At 36.8% G+C, this 25747-nt stretch overlaps 1 protein-coding gene across 1 annotated transcript; it reads left to right on the forward strand.

Annotated features, from left to right (window-relative positions):
- On the forward strand, positions 1–21651 carry Slc39a6 (solute carrier family 39 member 6). The gene is made up of 10 exons (XM_015482427.2): positions 1–233; positions 2776–3501; positions 4895–5078; positions 5867–6036; positions 7284–7502; positions 12753–12858; positions 16049–16426; positions 17767–17847; positions 19217–19407; positions 20193–21651. Exons 2-10 carry the CDS (start codon positions 2785–2787, stop codon positions 20343–20345), a joined length of 2199 nt encoding a protein of 732 aa, XP_015337913.1. The 5' UTR covers positions 1–233; positions 2776–2784; the 3' UTR covers positions 20346–21651.
- Positions 21652–25747: the final 4096 nt, after the last annotated feature.

Consider the following 25747-nt stretch of genomic DNA (forward strand, 5'->3'; position numbering starts at 1 on the left):
GCGTTAATTACTGATTGTCCTGCTCCGGGGAGGCAGGGGCGCGGCTTCCCAGTGGCTGCTCGGCGGTACCCGCGAACCGAGGGGCCGCCGGGCCGATGAGACTGTCGCTTCTTTGTGCCCTGTAAAGGTTCTGGGAGAGATAAGCACGGGTCGGTTCCCATCCTTTCGAACCGCCCGCGTAGAACCGAACCGGCGCGAGGGGCCGGTCGGTGGGACGGCGAGGCCGCCGAGAGGTGAGTCCGTCAAGTTCTAGAGTGAGGCGGCAGGAAGGGAGCCTTGCAGGCGGGGGATTAACAGAGACAGGGTCCTGGGGCCAGGCAGCGGGACTGTAGAGAAGGGATGCTGGAGGGAGCCCGCCAGGAGCACCTGGAGAGCGGGTCTTCCCAGCTTTGGGTGGGAAGATGGGCATCGGGGTCCAGCGGAGGACTTTCTGAGGAGATGGTCTGTACTTTTCCTTCTGTCACGGGAGGTGCGTTCGAGGAGCTCCCGGAGAGCGGGGGAAACCTCGACTCAGGACAATTGGGGACCTGGGCATTCGCGATGGAAAAGAATTTTAGCACACGCCGGGACACAAATTTGTTTCAAAGGAGAATGCCGGGCCCTTTGGAGAGTGAGGGGCGCGGCTTGGGGTTCCCTGCTCCTCTTTTAAAGGAAACTTGCTAAGGGGTGAGCTTGGGAAGGTATATAAGGGATGACATCAGGCTGGTGATCACAAGACCAGCTTCCAATGGTGTGGTCGTTTTCAGGATCCTTAGGCCGACGCGATCTCCATTATCTGATCAGTTATTCTGGTCAGATAATTTGGTTGGAAAGCCCCTAAATTATAGGTTCCTTAAAATATCATGCCCCTCTTTGATTAACCTGTTTATTGCACAGGCTGATTTAACAGTAATTTTCATAAGTGTGTGAATTTATGGTTACTCTCAGATTTATAGATTTCCCAGGAATTTGGGAGTGACAGAGTTGGGAGAGTGATTAGCCTGGCAAGTATGCAAAACTTTAAATTACTATTTTATTTTTCTTAGCCTTCCTTTTTTGTCTCTTTTCTATATATATATTTTTTATTCTGTCATACCTCTCTCCCATATTCAAAGAAGAATTGACTTTTTAAAAAATAAAAAGCCCTTAGAAAGAAAGCATTGTGCTCCCCTTTCCGTTGTCACCACTGACCCTTTTTTTCAAGGCCATTTCCTTTGGCTTTCTTTTTCCCTCCGACACAAGCAACTTGCCCAGGAGAAGATCAGAGATGGGTCTGAGGCTGCCCTCCCCATTCTCCTTGGAGGAATGCAAGAAGCTGCCTGGAGCTGCCTCTGTTCTTGTCCCCACCCACCCCTCACCTGGCCCCTCACTGGTTTGCCTCCCTCTACCCCTCTCTGTTTTGTTGGAATGATTTCTTAATGGTTATCTTTTGCCTGATAGATGAATTCTCAAAACTTCTACCCATGAAGTCCTACCCTACTTATACCACTGCTCCCAGGATGGTAATCAGCACTTGGGCAAGACATGAGTTTAACAAGTACTGCCGCATCATTCATTTGTGTTTTCCTCATTCAGCTTGCAAAATAGGTATCATAGGCTTTTCAGATGAGGTCATGAATATGAGAGTTGATCCAAAGTAGAATAGCTGGTTGCCCCTTGCTTTTGTTTAGTGAAACTCCCTCTCTGTGTCTTTTCCGGGACATGGGTTTGGCCACCACTTACCATTGGTCCTGAACATTTGCTGGGTCCTGAGCTGAGGATACCTTCCTCTGCTTTTTAAGCCCCAACTCACGTTCTAAATCCTCTTTGGGGAATAGTGTTTGTGTTCTAAACACTATTATGAGAATGAGTAATAGTTTATGATAAAACTTTCACTGGTTTGTAGCAATATAAGAATAAGATAGTGAGTTTTTCATGGAGTTTAATTTATTTAAAGAGCTCTTATGCAGTCATTTAAAAGAATTAGGGTAATCTGTGTATACTGACATGACATGTCTAATTCATTGTTGAGTGGTAGGGAGAAAGATTTCATTTGTGTGTTTAAAGTACACATTTATTTGAGTATGGCTATAAAATATCATGAAAAAACACGAAAAATGGTAAAATTAAGTACCTTTGAGGTGTAGGATAGGGAAAGGGACCTTAAATGAATTTATGTATAAGGAGACTATTATCAGTTTAAGAAAAATTTTAAATGTGAATTCTTTTTTTCTTAATAACTTCATTTTGTTTATTTAGTTTAGTTTTTTTTTTTTAATGTGGTATTGGGGTTCGAACTCAGTGCCTCACATGTACTAAGCAAGCATTCTACCACTGAGCCACAACTCCAGCCCTTAAATGTGAATTCTGAGATGATTATTCTACTTTGTGTGTGTGTTAAAAGATTCTTTCATGAAATGGTGGTGTTGGTGGAGTTAGTTAAGTATGGTTTTGTTTTGAATTACTGTTCCCAGCACAATAAGTAGTTACCAGTATGGCTGTGGCTACAGGAATGTCTGAATTAGTTGCTAAATTAGTTGCCTGTTAGCACTAAGCTGTTCTCCACTTGCTTTTTGTGTTTTAACAATGCAAGGGGAGACCCTAGAACTCTAGTTCTCCATATCTTCACAGTACCTTGCACCACACTAATCATATTAAATGATTCTGTGTAAACCTTATATGATTAGACATTCATTTTCAAATGTGATCAGACATGTTTAAGGTTGTATGGCCATACATTATACATTCATTTTTAGCATGAAGTTTCAAATTGTTACAGGAGTGAGGTAGAGAGTTTTTCTTTTCTCTCTTTTCTAGGAAGGTGCAATGGCAAAGAATTTATCTTTTATCTTGGTCCTGATCTTAGCCCTTTCCGTCACAAATCTCCTTCAAGAACTAGAATCAGCAGCTGCTTTCTCTCAGACCACTGAGAAAATCAGTCCAAACTGGGAATCTGGCATTAATGTTGACTTGGCATTTACCACACAGCAACATCATGTGCAACAGCTCTTCTACCGCTATGGGGAGAACAATTCCTTATCAGTTGAAGGGTTCAGAAAATTGCTTCAGAATATAGGCATAGATAAGATTAAAAGAATCCATATACACCACGACCACGAGCATCATCCTGACCACGACCGTCGCTCTCACAGGAATCATGCTGCTTCCGGTAAAAATAGTCGGAAAGCTCTTTGCCCAGACCATGACTCTGATGCTTCAAGTAAAGATCCTCGAAACAGCCAGGGAAAAGGATCTCACCGACCAGAACACACCGATGGTAGAAGAAATGTCAAGGAGAGCATCAGTGCCAGTGTAGTGACCTCAACTGTGTATAACACTGTCTCTGAAGGGACTCACTTTTTGGAGACAGTAGAGACTCTGAAATCTGGAAAACTCCCCAAAGACGTAAGCAGTTCCACCCCACCCAGTATCACAGAAAAGACCCGGGTGGGCCGGTTGGCTAGTAGGAAAATCAATGAGTCTGTGAGTGAGCCCAGAAAGGGCTTTGTGTACTCCAGAAACATAAATGACAATACTCAAGAGGTAAGATAAATGCTACTCCTTATTAAAATTGCTCGTCTGATTGTCGCTGCTATTCTGTCTTATTTATAAGCAATGTAAAGTAAAAATAAAACAGATATCTAAAAAAAGATATTTTGGGGTGGAGTCTTTATAAAGGTGAATATTATTAATGAAAAATAGCAGGGAGTGGGATGTCGTTTAGTGATAGAGTGTCTACCATGTGTGAGGCCCTGGGTTCAGTTCCTAGCACCATTTAAAAAAAGAAGAAGAAAATGGAGGGTTGAAAAAGTACAAGTTACAATCTGTGTTTTAGGGAAAAGTGTTGTTGAAAGGGGTTTAAGAACATCAGAGAGAAACTATGGTACCTCCTTGACAGAAGAATCACAATGATTTGTGAAATGCATGAAATTAAGTAGTTACCAAGAATGTCCTTGGGCTGAGCAAGTGAAAGATCTCATCAGAAGGTTTTGAGTTCACAGGATTTTTCTAAAATAGATTTTCAGACTCTTCATAATTCGCCTTGGCTGAGAGATGTCAAAAAAGAAAGAAAGAAAGAAAGAAGTACTTCATTCAAACCAGCATATAACTGTACCATGTTTGGGAGAATCTCACTGTTGCCATAGCAATGCTGGTGATGAAGTTCATTTTGAGTAGGATTGGCCAAGAATTATGAGAGTTTGAAATGTCTTTACAGAAGATGAGAAACAGGTACTAAAGCCAGTTCTGAGTCCCTCCACCTCACCCCACTCCTTTGGTGGAGAGATTAAATGGCACAGAGGAGTTTCTCTTCAAACTGAGCTTGTCATCCAATTAAATTGTTCAAAACATCTTCGTGCCTGTACAAGTTCATTTATTAACCAGCATTGCCCTCCACAAGCATAATCTGAATAATTTAATATTCTCATTGTAGAGCATTATTTTGCCAGGTATGTAGACAGAACTGAGCTAAGTTTTTGCAGGTAGGGTCATTGCTGGGAGAACAACATGTCTTGGGCTTGTTTGGACCAAGTAGGATAGCGTTTGTACTAAAATATATTTCTCAATCTCTAATGAACCCCATTTCGAAATTAAAGCTCATTTCCTTAATAGGTTTATACAATGAGTTAACAGGCTTGTGAATCTCCATTTATCCCCAAGCTTGTTCTACTTGAGGCTTTCTCCCTAGGTGACTAGTGATGTAACTGCTTCTCCCAAGTAGGCAGAAGAGGGTAGCATATCACCATGTGACACAGGATCTCCACACACCTAGAGGCAAGTTCCAAAGTACTGAAAACAAAAGTTGATTTTAACTTGCACTGACTTAAACAAATGAAGAAATAGCTTTAATAAGGTAAAGGTGATGTTTTGTCAGAATGAATTTTCAGATTCTCTAAAGGTAATATCTTTTGGTGACTCACTGCTTTGTTTCTTTCAGTGTTTCAATGCTTCAAAGCTGCTTACATCTCATGGCATGGGCATCCAAATTCCACTGAATGCCACTGAGTTCAACTATCTCTGCCCAGCCATCATCAATCAAATTGATGCTAGGTCTTGTCTGATTCATACAACAAGTGAAAAGAAAGCTGAAATCCCTCCAAAGACCTATTCTTTACAAATAGGTAGAATTGCATTTTTTATGTAAAAAATAATTTCCAGTAGAGACATTTATGTTGTTCTTATATTTGCATCTATTCATTCTTTAACACATTTCTACCTGTATCATTTTAGTTGTTCTCTGCCCTATATGTGAAGAAAGAAAGTATGTTAATCTCTCCTTAAAAAAAAAAAAAAAAGAAAGAAAACTTATATGGTGATTTGTTGGAAATCATCCCACAGGAGATATCAGGATCATCTCAAATTTGGGCTTTTTAAATATCATGATATACTATTTAGAGGGGAAATCAGTTTATCTCTTCTGCTTAGGAGCCTAGTTCTTGGTAAATAAAATTAAGATAAGCCATGTTGTAATGTAGGGTCACATTGTTCAAAAGCAATAATGGGGAAGAAATAATTGCCTTATTTACTGGGGAAATAACTGAGTTCCCTGTTTTCTTCTCTTTGTCTGCCCAACTCCAGCCTTCTTAACTTAGCTGTTATGGATAATGGGAATCCAAAAGCTTGAGCTAGCATTCATCCTTGGTAATGCTTTTTTCCTCCCTCTATCCCCACTTGAAGCGTTTCCACTAGGCTTATTCCCCTCACCTGGAGGGTTCTTAATTACCAGCCAGCTTGTTCCTTTGAGCAGTCAGTGTTTTTTTGGTTATGGTGCTATTGCCACAGTCTTTTTTGCACTGAATTTTTGTATCTTTATAACTTTTTTGTTTTTCAGTGTTGCTTTATGTCATTCTTCAAAGGTCTCCATTTAGAGGTTTATTGACTATGTTTTTCTTTTGCTCTGTTACAACAGCCTGGGTTGGTGGCTTTATAGCCATTTCCATCATCAGTTTCCTATCTTTGCTGGGGGTTATCTTGGTGCCTCTCATGAATCGAGTGTTTTTCAAATTTCTCCTAAGTTTCCTTGTGGCATTGGCCGTTGGGACTTTGAGTGGCGATGCTTTATTACACCTACTTCCACATGTAAGTACAGTAATTTGTTCTACCCATGTGTTTTTATTCAATATTGAAAATATTTGTGTATATTTGGTTTATATTAGAATTCTTTGTATCATTACATATAAAATGTTAGAAATTTGATTTAGAAAATTTAGTTTTAAAATATATTTGGTAACTGAAATATACATTTTTGTCTAGACTTTAATACTTGTTTTTTTCTTTTCTTTATAAGGAAATCTGCTAAATATGGACTTAATTTTTTGAACCGACTTAATTAAAAAAATTCTGCTCAGATATTAGTTCTGTGACAGACTGTAGTGATAGATGAGAATTAATCTGTTTATGTAATAGCCACACAAATAAAATATATGACCTTTATGTTCCCAAGAAACCTAGAGGTTTTCTTCAGAGTTGAATTTGTTTATTTATTTATTTTTAGAACTCCACACTTTATAACATGAGTGAATTCTTAAGTAAAACAAGTTTGGTAAAGTGAGTTTATTTGTCCATTAAATATTTGGGATAAGTTTCAGGCCAAAAATATTTGGATCTCACTTTTTAAATTTCCCTTAGAGATTTTTCAGGTAAGTAAGAAAAGAAATCATTCCATTCCCAGGACATACAAAATTCATATTATATTCAATAGTGAAAGAAAACTATTTTGCTATGACAAGCTCTCTGACCACCAGATGACAGATGTTCAGGAATACATGCTACACGATGTAGCCCTGGCATGGGGTGTCCCTGTGGCCTCAGTTAGTGTGCTCCACATCGGGTTCCCTCACTCGTAGTAGCAATAGCTTGTTATTACTCCACTCAGCTTTGGCTCCTGGGTCAGTAAACCTGAATCTCAGATATCTGCCAGGACCATCACTACACACAGACTAGATTCTTACAAGGCCATTCTGGTGACCCCATTATGAACCTCTCAGTTGGAAGTATAAGCAGTAGATACAATGTCTTATTAAATATAGCATTTCCCTGTTAATTGTGTTTATGGCAACTTGTCAAACAGTGAGAATACTCCCTATCCATATTATGAGGATTTCTGGGGAATGTATCTGTCTTTACACTAAACAGATCCACTACTCTATTAAGTGCATGGTACATAACATACTTGGGCATTTCATTTTTACTGTCTCTTCAACTATGAAGTACCCCATTAACTGCCTAATTCTAAATGATTTCAAATTTGACCCTACTACCCAACCAATTTTTCTGACATTTATGACACTAATGAATGTACAAATTACATATCATTTTGCTTTTAGTCTCATGCAAGTCACCATCATAGTCATAGCCATGAAGAACCAGCAATGGAAATGAAAAGAGGTCCACTTTTCAGTCATCTGTCATCTCGAAACATAGAAGAAAGTACCTATTTTGATTCTACATGGAAAGGTCTGACGGCTCTAGGAGGCTTGTATTTCATGTTTCTTGTTGAACACGTACTTACATTGATTAAGCAATTTAAAGATAAGAAGAAAAAGGTAAGAAAATGTATACTGAGTACTCACTGCATCAGACATTCATTTAGAGTAGCACTCTAACTAGATTGTTAGAGTATCTCATGAAGGGTATATGATCATTGCTCAAGGTGGGTTCTATACCTTCTCAAGGTACTTTTTATTCTTGAGGACATTCCTGTAGAGCAGTTCTGTATTTTTTATTTAATTTATATTTTAGTTGTAGTTGGACACAATGCCTTTGTTTTTTTATTTTTATGTGGTGCTGAGGGCCACACACGTGCTAGGCGAGAACTCTACCCCTGAGCCACAACCCTAGCCCCAGTTCTGATAATCCTGGAGTTTTCTATCTTCACTGTTCCTTGTAATTCATGGGAAAATAAGAAAGGCAACGATAAGCATTCATATAAATTACCAAACACAAGGCACAAGCTGGGTTTTCAACACTAGAAGTGTTACAAATACTTACTGGTGTATTTGTGTTTAATTTTAAGTTATTTACCCAGTAGCTGATTGTTCTCTTTAAAAGGGTATGTGACTTTCACAGGCTTGCTCTTTGCAAATTAGACCATGAAATAGTATGAAGCCAAGTTAAGTTTTTTATTTCAGGCAAAAATACCTTTTGAGTCCCCTAAGGTCATTTACCTTTCTATCTGATATGGTCAGGCAAGTCAGTTGAAAGATTATTGGAAGGGACTCTTAAAGTGAAGAGTGCACATCCCAGACACATTAATTTAACAAAATATCTACACTCATTTGATGTTGATCAGGATTTTCTTTGAGTTGAAGTTTTGTATTATATGTCATGTATGTTTTTAAAATAACCATGCAACATTTCATGTACAATTTCCCGTTTTAGTTTCTGTAAAATTGAAGAAGAGGTTACAAACTTGTAAAGCTATTCTAAATGTAGAATCTAGATCTTGGAAATTTTAAATATTTTATACAGTGGTTATCTTACATGATTTAATAGTTTTTTGGGTTTTTTTGTTTTTAGCAACTTGTCTGAGTGTTTTAAAAGCATTGGACTTACATGTTCACAGAAGTAACTATTCCCACATCATGTCATAGTTTGAGCAACATGTAATTAAATTGTGCAATTATAGTAACAAGTTTAACTGGCATGAAGAGGTTTGAAAACTAACAGTTGATTCTTGCATTGAGCTCACTGTGGGAATCAAGTGCATGTGTGAACAGGAGAGCAGCCTCCTCCCTCCCATGAACATTTGCCCTTATGGGTTTTACAGTTACTAAAATCTCACATTGCAATTTTTGAACTTTTTTTTTTCTTTTTGTACCAGGTATTGAACCCAGGGACACTTAACCACTGAGCCACATCCCCAGCCCTTTTTTAAATTTTATTGAGAGATAGGGTCTTGCTAAATTGCTTTAGGTCCTCACTAAGTTGCTGAGGCTGGCTTTGAATCACAATCTTTCTGCCTTGGCCTTCTGAGCCACTGGGATTACAGGAGTGCTCCACTGCACCCAGCCTTAAACCTTCTCTTTAGTAGACTTAAATTTGGAGGGAAGAAGTACTAATAAAAATAGCTTCCAGGCTAGGGTGATAGCTCGGTGGTAGAGCACTTGCCCTGTATGAGTGAGGCCCTGGGTTTGATCCTTAGCACCGCATAAAAATAAATAAATAAAATAAAGATATTGTTTCCATCTGAAATATACAACTAAAAAAAATACTTAAAAAAAAAAAAGTGAATTGCTTCCTCACTGCCCCTCACCCCCAACCTTGTTTCTGGGGATTTAACCAAGGGGCACTTTACCACTGAGCTACATCCTCCGCACTTTTGTTTTTTATTTTGAGACAGGGTCTCACCAAGTTGGTTACAGCCTTGCTAACTTGCTGAGGCTGGCCTTGAACTTGGGATCCTCCTGTCTCAGCCTCCTGAACCACTGGGATTACATGTATGCACCACCATACCCATCAGTTTATTTTTTATTTTAATCTAGGAAGTAATCTTCCACGTTCCCCTTTCCCAGTTGCTTTACCAGTCTGGCTTGAATATATACTATCTCCAAGCTGGGGTTGTAGCTCAGTGGTAGAGCCTTTGCCTCATACATAGGAGTCACTGGGTTTGGTCCTCAGCACCACATAAAAATAAAGAAAGAAAAGTATTGTGTCTTATCTACAGCTAAAAATATTTTTCAAAAATTACTATCTCCTTGGGCTGGGGATGTGTCTTAAGCGGTAGGGCGCTCGCCTGGCATGCGTGCGGCCCGGGTTCGATCCTCAGCACCACATACAAACAAAGATATTGTGTCCGCCGAAAACTAAAAATAATAAATATTTTTAAAAAAATTACTATCTCCTAGTATATAAGCACTTAGGGGGCAGCAAGTAAGTGTAATTTCTAGACACAGTCTTTCCATGGGAGTCTTACAAACATTATATATTCTATTCCTTGTTTGAATATGTTGAGTTTATTTTTGGTCAAGGACATCCAAATGTTAGTGGTTGATACTTAATACCAATCTTGTTCCCTCAAAAAGAAAAAAAAAAAAACTCATTAAATGGTGAATGTTGAGAGTTCTTCAGTACCATAGTAAGGAAAATTGGAATTTTCCTTCAGAAAGCCAAGCTACGCTCCTGGGAGATTCTATATTGCATAATTTTAAGTCAGTCTGAAATCTCTATCTCATACTAGATATATATTTATATAGTTGGACCCTCATAAGAGTTCATCTTTAAACTTACTTGCTACCAGGGAATCATTTGTGACATCCCTCTCTTCCCCATACCCAGCCAGTTTTTATTAAATAAATAAGTTCATGGTATTTCCATTTCTCCCCTTCTTCCTTGCAGTCATTCTAATCTAGGCCTGATTATCTCTAACCTTAGTGACAGCTGTTACCTCCTAACTAACCTGTGCACATGATTTTCTCTTCCTCCTCTCCCAGTCCAGTTTTCACAGAGCTGGCAGTGATTTGTTTAAATGAAAAGATGATGAGAGCTGGGTGTCATGGCACACACCTGTAATCCCAGGGGCTTGGGAGGCTGAGACAGGAGGATCATGAGTTCAAAGCCAGCCTTAGCAAAAGCGAGGTGCTAAGCAACTCAGTGAGACCCTATCTCTAAATAAAATACAAAATAGGGCTGGGGATGTGGCTCAGTGGTTGAATGCCTCTGAGTTCAATCCCCGGTACCCACCCACACACACCCCAAAAAAAAAAAAAGATGATGAGATTATACACCACTATTTAAAATCCTTCTGTGACTTCCCATTTCCTTGTGGACAAAGGCCACCACTCTTTTTCTTTTTTTTTTTTTTTTTTTTTTAATATCTTTATTTTTTTATTTACTTTTTTTTTTTTTTAAGTGGTGTTGAGGATCAAACCCAGGGCCTCATGCATTCTAAGCAAGCACTTTACCACTGAGCCACAACCCCAGCCCCAGGCTACCACTTTTAACACAGTTTGCATCGTCTGAACTACTTCTGTTGCCTCAACCTTGTCCCTAGCCACCCTCGCTCTGGCCTACCAGGCCCCAGCCACCTTGTACCTTTAGTTCCAGGATGATGCTGGCCCCTTGATGCTTCAGAGCCCTCTCCTCATTTTTCGCCTTGCATGGAATACTGCCTATTCCACCCTTCCCTGGCAAACTCCTTATCCTAAGTCTTAGTGCAATCATCATACTTTTTCAAAAGCTTGTCCTGAAACTTATGTAAGTCTTGTTATGATAGCCTCTAATAACACCCTATGTTTTTGTTTTGTAAAATGTAACAAAGATTGCAAGCAAAAACTTATATAATTATCTGTGTAACATCCCCTCCCTATGGATGATAAGCCCCTTGACAACAGAAACTATCTTGTTTTATGTTGAGCTGTCATTATTTAGTACAGAAATATTTATAAGTTGTTAATACTTAAGGAATAAAAGAATTTGTTAAGCTCTAAGTTCTAAAGTCATTGTTCAATGAGAAATAAAGCACCAACAAAAATTATTATTTAAGATACCCTTAATTCACTCCATAAATATATGCAATTACTATTTGTCAATCAAAAAGTAACTTTGATTTAAAGTTTTAAATCAAACTTTAAAAAATGTCTTGTATTTGGTCTGGGGCTGTAGCTCAATGGCAGAGTGCTTGCCTAGCATGTGTGAGACACTGGGTTTGATCCTTAGCAATGCATAAAAAAATAAATAAAAATCCATCCACAACTACAAAAAAAAATTTCTTTTCAAATATCCTGAATTTAGGCTTGGATTTAGCTTAGTTAGTAGAGTGCTTGCCTCCCATGCATGAGGCCCTGGGTTCAATCCCCAGCACCAAAAAAAAAAAAAAAAAAATCTTGATTTCATTTATTTTCACAAATATCTAAGTACTTTCTCTGAGGCACCATGATAGGGATAAATATAAAGTTTGGTCTATGTTTGTTTAAAAACTCTTGTAACCTAAGAATGTATAGATACCTTACATGCTGTTAAACCTAAAGTATAACCTCAGTTTTGGTGGCAATTGTTTAAGTCATACTCAGAGGTAGTACAAATAAGAAATTCACTATTTGTATGATAATTTTCATCATTTTAAATATTCTGCATAAGTAGGTAATACACAGATACCATTGTCAGTGTGACTTTTATATAATATAAATGTTGCTTTGACTCAAGGACAATCTCTCAAACACAGTATTTGGGGTGGTTAAAAAAAAGGCCTAGTGATAATTTCAAGGCTGTGACAGAGACTTGTTTAAAAAGAGAAAACATGTTAATGGTGTTTTGATAGGAAAAGTATTTTAGTATAGTTTTTCAGTTATGAAAACTGTGAGAAGTATGTGGTTTCCATGCCTAGTTGGGTAGCAGACCATCTAGTGCCTGAAGGATATGCCTCTAACTGGTTCTAAATTAATAACCTAAGGTAGAGTTTCTGTTTTAATGTGGGGATGAATCACTTGGGGATCTAATTAGAATCCAAATTCTGACTCATCAGTTCTAGGCTGTGGCCTAAGAGTGTGCCTTTCTGACACGTTCCCAGGGGATGATGTGCTGCTTGTGTAAGACCACAGCTAGAGTAGATAATCTAGGAGGCATTTAGTATTAGTTTCAAGAGGATTAATGTGTGATTTTCCTACATCTCATATTACTGAGGCATTCTTTAATTTTCTGACAGCTACCGTACCTAAGATTCACTAGTAAGTACTATGCAAATCATTATAGGCCCTGTCCTTAGATGGCTTTCATTCTGGTAGAAATGTGTTAATTGTATTGTCTTTTCCTATATCAAATCAAGTATTTCAAAGTATTGCTTTTCCTTACTATTTTAGAATCAAAAAAAACCTGAAAATGACGATGATGTGGAGATTAAGAAGCAGTTGTCCAAGTATGAATCTCAACTTTCAACAAATGAGGAGAAAGTAGATACAGATGATCGTAAGTCCCTATGAGTGAATCTGAGGGCCAGGAACAAGGCAGAGTGGGTTGCACTGGGATTTGTAGGCAACTCAGACTATTTGAAAGAGGTGTGATTATATTCTTTTTTTTTTTTTTTTTTTTCAGTATCTCATATTTTGAAAATTTTTCAATTAGTAAGTTGTTTCTGTGTATATTTACATTTCTTTTTCTGTATTTTTTTGGTGGGGAGATGATTTGTTGGGAATAGAACCCAAGGCTTCATGCATGCTAAGTACACACTTTACCACCTAGCTACATCCCCAATCCCTACAGGTTTTTATTTTGAGATCAGTTCAGACTTATAGAAACAATTTGAGGGCTGGGGTTGTGGCTCCGTGGTAGATCACTTGCCTAGCATAAGTGAGGCATGGGGTTCGATTCTCAGCACCACATATAAATAAAGGTTCCATTAACAACTAAAAAATATATACTTTAAAAAAAGAAAAAGAAAAGAAACAATTTGAAAATAATAGAAAGAATTCTAATATCCCCTTCCCTATTTTAGATTCCTTGTTTACTTATTTATTACATATTTGGTTTTTGTTGTTTGTTGCACTAGGGATTGAACCCAGGACCAATCAAGTACATGCTAGGCAGCCACTCCACCACTGAGCTACATCCCCGGCCCTATTTATTTATTAAATTTATTTGTCATTCTCTCTGTTTCTGTCTATATACACATACACACATTTTTTTGTCCTGTACTACTTTGAGAATAAGTTGTAGACGTGACACTTCTTTACCTCTAAATATTTCGGAGTATGTCTCCTATGAAAAAGGACATTTTGTTTATAACCACAGTTCAATTCACTTATCAAAATCAGGAGATTTCTGGGTTGGGGTTGTGGCTCAGTGGTAGAGCACACGCCTAGCATGTGCGAGGCCCTGGGTTCAATCCTCAGCACCACATAAAAATAAATAAGAAATAAAGGTATTGTGTCCAACTACAACTAAAAGAAAATATTTTTTTAAAAAATCAGGAGATTTCTGTTGGTGTAGTGTCATTCCATAGTCTATACAACTTATTCTGTTCTTTTGTTTGTTTGTTTGTTTGTTTTTTTCCAGTTATCTTAATTTCTTCACCCCCACCAAAAAAAAAAAAAAGAAAAGAAAAAAATGGTCCAGAATACAATTCAGAATCAAATGTTCCATTTAATTGCTTCTCGTTTTGAGTTTGTCTAATGTCTTTTAATGATTAAATGATGAGTTTGGGCAGGAAGTACAACAAAGGGTGTTGTACCCTTTGTAGTAACATGATGTGCTGCCCAATATGAAGCTCTGTCACTTATAGGTGGTGCTAATTTTGATCACTTGGCTCAGGTTCTGTCTCCCATCTTTCTCTACTGTGAAGTTACTGTTTTTCTGTAATGACTGTTGGTTTGGCATTTTTGTTGGACACTGTTAAGATTCATATATATGTAAATTGTAGATGGACATAGTACCTTAATTTTTTTAAAATTTCATTTATTTATTTATTTTTTAGTTGTAGTTGGACGCAACACCTTTATTTTTTTTTATTTATTTATTTTTATGTGGTGCTGAGGATCAAACCCAGTGCCTCACACGTGCTAGGCAAGCGCTCTACCACCGAGCCACAACCCCAGCCTCAAGATTCATATTTTTAAATCAAACTCCTTTGAAGTCCTATCATGCCCTTCATCTCCCTCATTGTTCACTCTGCTCCAGCCTCATGTCCTTTTTTTCTTACAGTGAGCACAGGAGGTTTGTCTCAGGGCCTTGCACTCACTGTTCCTTCAGCTTGAATGCCCTTCTCCCAGATTTTCATATAAATTCCTCTTATCCTTTTAAAGCTCAGATGCCTCCTCCTCAAAGGCTTTCCTCATCTCTCAAATACAGATCTTCCAGTCACTCTCTTTCATGTTACCCTTTACTAATTTGTACTTACCAGTGCCTCAGATTACTTGTTTGTACAAGTACTTCCTAGCTAAGTGGCTCTTTCCCCACAAATACTTAAGTTTCTTGAAGGCAGGTATTTTTGTTATCTTCAATCTATCCCCAGGGCCAAAATGCTCAGCATGACATAGGTGCTCAGTGGATACTGACTGACTACAGGATCAAAAACTTCTGTGGTTACTACTGCCTATCTGTAAGGTTTTCTGTTCACCCTAAATTTTCCAACATGCTGGGGTTTTTTTCTCCTAAAGATCAAGATAAACGCTTTCACTCTTCTTTCTGAAGCTATTCTCTCAAATTTTTGAATGGAGTTCAGTGAAATTTGTAATAATGGGAGGAAGTAGCTACTCAAGAATTGGACCAAGGGGTCAGAGATGCCCTCAAAAAAATTGATTATAGGATAAAGAAAAACTGATTCTAGAATAAATAAAGAACAACTTTATTGTTGGTATTTGCTTTTCTTTGCCCACATAATAAATGCTTCTTGATGATGGTGAAATAATTCAGATTATTTTGTTTTTCCTTGAATTTTATTATTTAAAAAAGAAGTCAGATGACAGGATTATGCATATTTTTTATTTCAACTTTCAGTATTTTTCTAAAAAAATTTTTGTAAAATATATTTTAAATATCTAATAATATATTTTTCAAAAATAATCATGTGATTATTTTATAATCAGAAAAATTCATCTTTTTTTAACTTTATTTATATGTGGTATTGCAGATCAAAATAATCAGAAAAATTTATCTTTTAACCTCTAGGGAGGCAGAAGAAATTAAAGAACAATGAAGAAATAGCTGTTGAAGGTTAATGTTTGAATACATTAATTTGCAGTGGTTAAGTGCCCCTGAGTTCAATTCCTGATACCAAAAATAAATAAATAAAAGATTAATAATAATAATAATAATAAATTCTTACCATTGTGTTATTGTGTGCAGGTATGAATATGTAACAACAAATACCACCACTGTGTACAACTATAATATACCAATAACAATATGGAAAAAATTCTTACTAATAAAAATAGAATTTATTTTTTTAAAAAATCATTCAGTTTCTAAAATTCATTAAGATCTGTTAATCTCTTTTATCAACAAATATGTATGCTTAGACCAGTAGGTGTAAGAGAGTTATCATGCTTTAAGATCATTTGTTGACCTTAATTGTCAGTGGTAATGTCTGAAATTACATTAATTCAGGTACATTAATGAAGTCTTCTGACTTTGTCCCAATATCCTTTGTGTTGATTCCTAGGACCTGAAGGCTATTTACGAGCAGACTCACAAGAGCCCTCCCACTTTGATTCTCAGCAGCCAGCAATCTTGGAAGAAGAAGAGGTCATGATAGCTCATGCTCATCCTCAGGAAGTCTACAATGAATATGTACCCAGAGGGTGCAAAAACAAATGCCATTCACATTTCCATGATACACTGGGCCAGTCAGATGACCTCATTCACCATCATCATGACTACCATCATATTCTCCATCACCATCACCACCAAAACCATCACCCCCACAGTCACAGTCAGCGCTACTCTCGGGAGGAGCTGAAAGATGCTGGCATTGCCACGTTGGCTTGGATGGTGATAATGGGGGATGGCCTGCACAACTTCAGCGATGGCCTAGCAATTGGTATACATCTATATATCTGTTCCTTGTTGATTGACTCAGAAAATGTTACATTAAACAAATTGAACAAAAAAAATAGTTTAGTTTTGGGCTGGGACTGTGGCTCAGTGGTAGCACACTTGCCTGGCATGTGTAAGGCACTGGGTTCAATTCTCAGCACCACGTATAAATAAATAAAATAAAGATCTAAGAAAAAAAATTAAAGAAAGTAAATCTTGCCATTTAAAAAAAAAATAGGTTAGTTTAGATGAGGATATTAATGGTTTCCAAGATGATCAAAAATTTTCTCCCCTTTGGCTACTTTGACAATGAAGTACTTAGTAAATATTAGCCAGAACTAAGTGCTAGAAACTGTGCCTAGCCTGTTGCATAAATTGGAACCATCAAAAGTTCTTCACTAGAAAGGTCTTAACATCAGGCTAGAACTTGTAGGGAGCATGTGGGACTTTTTCTCCCTTATACATTGAAGTTCCTTTATAAGTAATAAAGTCTATGCTTATTAAGGTAAAATCTTTTCCATCTTTTCTTTTATGCTAAAGGAATCTTCATGTATCTGATAAGTCCAGTTACCAATATATCCAAAGAAGAATTGCAGAATTTTTGTATTAAGCTGTTACACCACAATTAGTAGATAATAAAATGTTTATAAATGTTAGTAATCTAGAAGGAATCATAAAAGTAATTACAAATTAGACCACTGAAGTCTGGATAGGTGACACTTGTCCAAGGAGACAGTGTTGTTTTATAGCCAGACCAAGATGAACCTGGGCTCTGGATACTCTGGAGTCTGTTGTGCTTCCTTCCACAAACTGTTGTATGTGATGTAAGCAGACAAAGGACTAATGTCCAAATGTACAGTCGTGGTTGATAACTGATCAGTTGTATAATATGTTGGCTTTGTTAAGGGGGGGTAGCAATTTGAGTCTCCTTGTGAGATAATGAAAGAATGAATATAAAAAAGTCTAATTATATAGTGAATTCCTGAGTGAGGTCAGTGAAACATTTACACCCTTGATAGCAAGCGTTTTTCTTCCAAACCTTTTAGATCAGTTTATTTTATATTCCTGATTGTTTTATGTAGTAGCAGTTACTTCTCAGGTTTAGAAGATCTTCTCTTTCTAAGGCATAGTTGAACCTTCCCTTCTGTGTCATACTTGTTTGTGCTCCTCTGTGTATTTTAGACCCACTGAAATGTAATCTTAGATTTCTTATTAAGAAGATAATAGGATAGGAAGGTTGTACAGCCAAAATATAATTTATTTCTTTTACCCCACTTTAGGTGCCAGTATTAAAAGACACACAAACCCATGTGGCAAATTTTCTTCTGGTTGATTTTTATACAGGTGCTGCTTTCACTGAAGGCTTGTCAAGTGGTTTAAGTACTTCTGTTGCTGTGTTTTGTCATGAGTTGCCTCATGAGTTAGGTAAGAAGAGGACCATGTAAAGTGTATTTGCCGTAGGAGTAAAATGTGTTGCTGGATTTTGCTGATGAGCTTTCCAGCAGGCTTCTTCTTAACTTCCATCCTTTCCCATAAGTCTACTAACCCAGTCAGCTTTCCTTTCTTCCTTGGCCAAGTTTGTTTTCAGGCTGAATCCTACAGGTACACAGTTGCCTGTGTGGGTATGCCAAAGAGGTACCTGGTTACCCTCTTCCTCTACCAATTATTTTTCTGTGTCATGTACTGGTGACATCAGTGAACTGTCTTCATACACACACTGTGAATGAAACTATAGCATACAAAGGAATCATCTTCCATTAACAGAGGGAAGTTAGGAAAGAGCATCTTACTATAGCTGAAAAAAGAGGGAATTGATGAGATTTGGTGGGGGGCTTTAGTTTCGTTTTGTGTTGAGACAGGATCTAAGTTTCTGAGACTGGACTTAAACTTGTGATCCTCCTAATTCAGCCTCCCAAGTTGCTAGAATTATAGGCCTGCACCACTATGCTTGGCTAATGAGTTGTATTTTAAATAATATTCTTTGTCATTGGTAATTGAAACCTTCATAGTTATTTTGGATCCCAGTTTGTGTTCTAGTTTTTCTTCTTGTGGTCACATTCATTCGCATACCCCTGATAACATTTTCTATTTTGTTTCTTGGCATGTGTTCAACTATTCGACTCATAAGCCTCAATATCTCACTTGTGTTCCATATTCTAGATCCGTCATGCCTCATGAGGCCTCTTTGAACTATTTCCATCTCTTTTTCGCCTTTTAAATTGTAACATTACACTCATTAGCTCATAATTATATTGTGCTTTTATCTTTTGCTGATGATTTCATATGTACTCTCCACCCTCTCCTCCCCCTTTGTTGCCAGTTCTAAGCTCCCTGAAGCAGAGCAAAAGCACAATAGTCAATAGACTCATGGTATTTATTAAAATCACAATAGTCAGTAGACTCATGGTATTTATTCACTGACAAAAGTGCAAGCCTCAAGAAAACTTTGGGGGCTGGGGCCGTGGCTCAGTGGTAGAGCGCTCGCCTAGCATGAGTAAGGCACTGGGTTCGATTCTCAGCACCACATAAAAATAAAACTAAAAAATAAAGATATTGTGCCCACCTATAACTAAAAAATAAATATTAAAAAAAAAAAAAGAAAAGAAAACTTTGGTAAAAGATTTTTTTAGTTTATAGAACTGTTAGGATGATTTCTAGTGATTAACTCTGCTCTAACGCTGGGTATTTCTTTCTTTCTCCCTGCCTCCCTTAAAAAAATTGGAGAATTTCCTTAAATCAGAGAAGGTATCTTAAAAATGACTTTGCACTTACTTCATCCTATTTTCTATTAAAGGTGACTTTGCTGTTTTATTGAAGGCTGGCATGACCGTTAAGCAGGCTGTGCTTTACAACGCTTTGTCAGCCATGCTGGCCTATCTTGGGATGGCAACAGGAATTTTCATTGGTCATTATGCTGAAAATGTTTCCATGTGGATATTTGCACTTACTGCTGGCTTATTCATGTATGTCGCTCTGGTTGATATGGTAAGTTTTTAAGAAGTCAGACATTGACTATTTAAATAAAAGAAATATTCAGTAAAAGTTCATTCACAAAAAGGTTTTATGTTAAATGCAGCAGTAATAAATGATTCTAAATTTTTAAAAGTGGGATATAAAAATACAGATTCCTTTGAGTGAGTGATTGATTAATTACAGGCACATTTTTATGCTACCTAATGTATATCCAAATACATATAAATACTCGCCCCTTCTGATATATCTTTTTACAGTAGAATCTTGATATTAGGCACTGAATTGTCTATAGATTTGTAGGAAACCTAGAACAAGCCACCTTGTTGGCATGCTGTGTGTATTTCAGAATGCTGAAAGTGTCCTTATTGTCAAAGGAGTTATATATTCTTTTGTCACCAAAGTTCACATAAACAATCTCAGCCAATCTTATTGCTGAAACTTTATGTAGTGTAAGGTTTCCTGTCTCTGAACTCAGGTGAGCCACGCATTGTGTTTAGTTCAGATATGTAGGCAATCAATTGAAGCAGGACAATCAATATAGTTTTCTATTTCACAGTGGAGCAAACTGGACTAATAAAAATTTTCACTTACTCAAAACACAATAATCATTGTTAATTAAACTACTAGGAAGTGTTATTAACATTACCTAGAGTTAGCATGTATATTTTCATGAATTGCCCATAGTATATTCAACTACAAATAAAAGTTGGTATGCTATCCTAAAAAATTTTTGGAAAATTAATCTGTAGTTCTAAAAATTTAAATGTTGACTCTTATTTTCCCCCCCTCTCTTTAAGGTACCTGAGATGCTGCACAATGATGCTAGTGACCATGGATGTAGCCGTTGGGGCTATTTCTTTTTACAGAATGCTGGGATACTTTTGGGTTTTGGAATTATGTTACTTATTTCCATATTTGAGCATAAAATTGTGTTTCGTATAAATTTCTAATTAGGATATGAATGCTAGAGTAGCTTAAAAAATATTGCTGTCAATAGTTTAAGTAGGTCATAGGAAGATGAGTTTGTGCTACAAAATGCAGCATTTAAAGCTAGTGGATTTTGTGATTTTTGTATTGAATATTGCCATTTGTTATGCTTATAAGGTCAGTTATGTTAATAACATAAAGGTATGGTTTAGCTGGACGTGGTGGCGCACGCCTGTAATCCTAGCAACTCAGGAGGCTGAAGCAGGAGGATCGCAAGTTCAAAGCCAGCCTCAGCAACTTAGCAAAGTCCTGAGCAACTTAGCGAGACCCTGTCTCAAAAAAAAAGGGGGGAGCTGGGGATATGGCTCAATGGCTAACCCCCCTGGGTTCATTCCCTGGTACCAAAAAAATAAAAATAAAAATAAAATAGAAGGTACGGTTTAATGTTTAAATTATTCTGTTTTGGAAATGTAAACTATGTGTGCAAATCACCAATACTTCCAGTTTAGTGTATAAAAAAGAGACTTGGCATGACATGTTCTGTATATTTCAGGGAAAATGTTTTTAATGCTTTTTGTAGAACTTAATGTAACCAGTAATTCCTATACTGGATTTCAGGCCTCTGAAGAACTGTTGGTGTTAAGGAGTAAGAATGTACACAAAGCCTAAGATACCTATTGATCTGTACTGAATTTAAGCTATGATGAGGAAGAAAAGAGAAGAATTTGAGAATTGAAGACTTGTTGATTTCTTACAAGAATCACAAAATTGGTTGTAATATTGAACAGAAATGTTAGATGCAAGTTTTAAAAGGCAAAAGTAGTATAGAGTTCATTCATACACATCTTTTCCGAAGTAGTAACGATCCTATAAAAACAGGAGCACTTTTCATATGGTAACTTATTGTACATTGGTTTGTATAAATGAAGTCCAAATATATTTAATGAATTCAAGCAATATGTCACTTGACCAATAAATTGGATTTTTAACTATTTGTGTGGAGATATGGCAGATGAGTATTGTAAGTTTATCACCAAAAGACTTGCTTATCACCAAGTTATATATCACCAAAAGCTATAATAATGATTGGTTATCTGGTTTTCCCAATGTCAGAGTATTAAAACTGATCTATGTGAGGACATCAGAACCCATTCTAAGTGTAATTTGACTTCTTGGATTTCGGAAAGTACTTTGGTATCGTTCAGTGCTTCAGTGTTGTCATTGTGAGCAATTGTCCTTTTATATATGGTACTGTGGACATACCAGGGCCATCTGTGGCAATATCTAGATGTTTCTTTCCTACAAAATAAATTTTTCTTGTCAACTCAATATCAGATATCACATTTTCTTTATTCTGTTTTACTATCTTAACCATTTTTAAGTGTGTATTTCAGTAGTGTTGAATCTATTCACATTGTTGTGCATTGGACCTCCAGAATTTTTTTCATCTTGCAAAATATACTCTATACCCATCAAACAATAATTCCTTACCCTCCCACCCCCAACCCTGGTAACTACCATTCTACTTTCTGTTTCTGTAAAATTGATAAATCTGGTTTTCTAAATTATAATCTAGATTATAGTATCTGGATTACTTATATATTATTTTAGGGGTAACCTTATTCTGGTTCTAAATTCTTTATCATAAATGGTATTTCAAAGGCTATTGGTCCACAGTTTCTTCCCAGGTGTCCTTTTTTTTTTTTTTTAAACAGCCAGCCCGAAAAGATGAGAAAAAAGAGGTTTTTAAGTTTTTTTTCGGTACTTGGGATTGAACCCAGGGCCACTTTACCACTAAGCCATGTCCCCAGTCCTTTTTTTTTACTTTTTACTTTGAGACAGGGTCTCATTAAGTTGCTGAGGGTCTGGCTGAATTACCAGAGCTGACCTGAAACTTGTGATCCTTTTGCCCCAGCCTCCCAAGTCACTGCAATTAAAGGTGTACACCACTACACCTGGCAAGAAGTATTATTTGTCTAAATTCTAATGAGAATCAACAACAATTGAACAATGTCCCACCTCCTACTTATGACCTTCTAAGAGACCAGCATTCTGTTACCCAAACAGAGTAAAGGAAGGGCTGGGGTTGTGGCTCAGTGGTAGAGTGCTCACCTAGCACGTGCGAGGCCCTGGGTTCAATCCTCAGCACCATATAAAAATAAATAAATAAAATAAAAAGGTATTGTGTCCAACTATAACTTTAAAAAAAAAAGGAATATGAGTAATAAAATAATTACTTGGTTGGGAGCACCTGTAAGGATGAAATAAAGCATCTGCTCCTTTAGCTGAATGATTACTCTGCTTCAGAAACATCTAGACCCTACTGTAGTGCCACTGCTAGATTAGTGCAAGATAAGGAAGTTCCTATAATAGCTGGAAATATTCATCTAGGAGTTTGGAGAGCATAGAAACTTGTATGTTGTCCACAGAGATTCTGAAGATGGGGGTATCTGGACCTGTCCCCCAAAACAAGATGAATAGAACCATGGTTCCCACTTCAGTGTGAACCCATTAGTGGGTATGTGGAAGACTTAAGCAGGTATTTCCTGTAGCTCTGTAGGAGAATAAAAATGATAGGAAGATGAAGGAGCTATAGGATCCAGACCAAAAACTGATCTTCAGGAGAGAGGGGATTGTGAAACTGATTGGAAAGACACAAATAAAGATATCTTGAATAAAAAAATGAGACAAATAGAGTCACAATCATAAAAGCAGGCCATATGTTTAAGAACAAATAGGTTTATTTTCATTAGTTCAACTATATATCAAAGTGATTTTTCTCAAATAAGCTGTTTCATTTTCTCTGATCTTTTTTCAATTTATTTCTGTATTTTCTTTCATACATTTTGAATTTGTTTTTCATTTTTAACCAGACGCTTAGAATATTGATTTGAAGTATTTAATATAAGCATCTTTTTTTAAAATTTTGATTTGTTCTACTTAGTTGTACATGACAGCAGAATAAGCATCTTAATACTATAAATTTCCTTCTAAACACTGCTTTAACTACATCCCACAAATTCTGATATGTTGCATTTTCATTTTTATTCAGTTCAAAATAAAAGGATAAGGGCATACTTTATATAAATTTGGCAACTTAGATCATATGTACCAATTCTTCAAAAACCACAAGTTAGTAAAACTCATCTAAGATGAATAAGCAACATAAATAGTACTGTAACTAGTAAAAGAAACAAGTTATAGTGAGCCTCTGGAAAATAAATTTCTGACTTCATTGTTGAATTCTACCAAATATGTAAAGAAGAATAACACCAATATTAAAACAATCTTTATAAAGAGAAAAGAACACTTCCCAACTCCTTTCATGAGGACAACATTACCCTGATATAAAAACCTGACAAGGATGACCAGAAAACTGAAGACTAAGAAGAAAAAACTCCATGAGTGTATCAATGCAGAAAAAACATTTGATAAAAGGTAACCAATTATGATTGAGAAAAATAAAACTCAGTAAACTATAGCTAACATCAGACTAGCAAAAGAGAACCGCTTTTCCTCTAAAAGCAGATGTAAGGATGTCCATTCTCACCAAACATTTTCAATAATTGTTCTGGAAATCCTAGCCATCAAAATAAGGCAAAAAATTATTAATTGGGTGGCTGACATACAAGGATCCCAAGTTATAGGTGAGCCTCAACAACTTGGTGAGACACTGTCTCAAAAAAATTAAAAGGGCTGGGGATGTAGCTCAGTGATAAAGTTCAATTCCCAATAAATCATCCTCCAAAATTTTTAAATGCATGTAAGCTGGATAAATGAATAAAGTTGTTGCTATTCATGATGACATATTGAAAATCCCCAGGAGGGCTGCAGATATAACTCTAGTAAAATGCTTGCCTGGCACACATGAGGCCCGGTTTTGTCCCCATTCTGGGAAAAAAAACAAAACCTTCCTAAAACTACTGAGTTTAGCATTGTACAGAATATCAAGTCAACACACAAAAGTCAGCAATTACTAATTAGGAACTAAATTTTAAAAACAAAAATTCCAGCCAGACATGGTGGCGTAGACCTTAATCCCAGCAACTCAGGAGCCTGAGGTAGGAGGATCACAAGTTCAAGGCCAGCCTCAGCAACTTAGTTTTGCATTAAGCAATTCAGTGAGATTCCCGTCTCAAAATTAAAAATAAAAAGGGCTGGAAACCTGGCTCAGTAGTCAAGCACCCCTGGTTCAATTTCCAGTTCCAAAAAATAAATAATTCCAGGGCTGGGGATGTAGCTAGGAAATAATATGTTTGCCCAGCAAGCTCAAGTTTCTGGGTTGGATCCCCAGCACCACACACACACACACACACACACACACACACACACACACAAATACACACACACATACATACACAAAATATACATATATATGTAATATATATATGTAATATATATATATATATATATATATATATATATATGCTTTTACAGTAGTTTCACACACATACACACCAAATGCAATGCTTGTGTGTAATTTTAGCAAAATGTGTACAGGATGTTTATGCTGAAAACTTTAAAAAATTGTAATGTATCAGATTTATTGGTTAAAAAACTCAACATAATAAATGTTTCCATTTCAATCAAAATTCTAGTAGGATCTTTTTAGATATAGACAAGCTGATTCTGGCAAGGATGTGGAGCAACTGAACTTTCATACATTGCTGGTGGGAAAGCAATGTGGAAATTTCTAACAAAGGTCAACACATGCCTGCGTTTTGACCCTTGTATTTACCCTAGAGTAATAAAACTTAAGTTTACACAAAAACCTGTACAACAGTTCTGTTCACAATCACAAGCTGCTGGAAAGCACCCAATGTTCTTCAACAGTTGAATGGAAAAACAATACTGTGGTGTGTTTGTATACTGAAACATTACAATGTATTAAAAACAGTGGACTAGGGCTGGGGTTGTGGCTCACTGGTAGAGCACTTGCCTAGCATGTGTGAGGCACTGGGTTTGATTCTCAGAACCACATATAAATAAAGGAATAAAATAAAAGTCCATCAACAACTAAAGAAATAAAAATTAAAATAAAAAACAACAGTGGACTACTGTATAGGCAACAACGTCCATGTCACAGGCATTTTGCTAAGTCAAAGAAGGCAGACCCAAAAGGTTACATGTTGGAAGTTTCCATTTGTATGAGATTTTGGAAATGATAGTACGATGGGGAGAACAGATAAGTGGTTTCCCAGAGTTAACGTTGGGGACAGCATTATAAAGTGGTAACAGGCGTTCTTTATGGGGTAATGGAACCATTCCATACCCTGATTTTAGTGGTGGTTACACAAATTTATCCATAAGTAAAGCTTATAGAACTCTACTGCAAAGAAAAAAATTTCCTGAAAAAAAAACAAGTAGATTTTTCTCTTTTAAGTATATAATTTATCACATCAAGTAATTTATGCAAGGACGTGGG

Source organism: Marmota marmota, unplaced genomic scaffold (assembly GCF_001458135.2).
Source record: "Marmota marmota marmota unplaced genomic scaffold, marMar, whole genome shotgun sequence".
In the NCBI taxonomy this organism is placed as follows: Eukaryota; Metazoa; Chordata; class Mammalia; order Rodentia; family Sciuridae; genus Marmota; species Marmota marmota.

Excerpts from the sequence above, each read along its gene's own strand:
- Slc39a6 (XM_015482427.2), top strand. The coding sequence starts at position 2,785 with ATGGCAAAGAATTTATCTTTTATCTTGGTCCTGATCTTAGCCCTTTCC. Across the intron at positions 7,503-12,752 it reads TTAAAGATAAGAAGAAAAAG|AATCAAAAAAAACCTGAAAA; the intron begins GTAAGAAAATGT and ends TTACTATTTTAG. Across the intron at positions 16,427-17,766 it reads CAGCGATGGCCTAGCAATTG|GTGCTGCTTTCACTGAAGGC; the intron begins GTATACATCTAT and ends ATTTTTATACAG.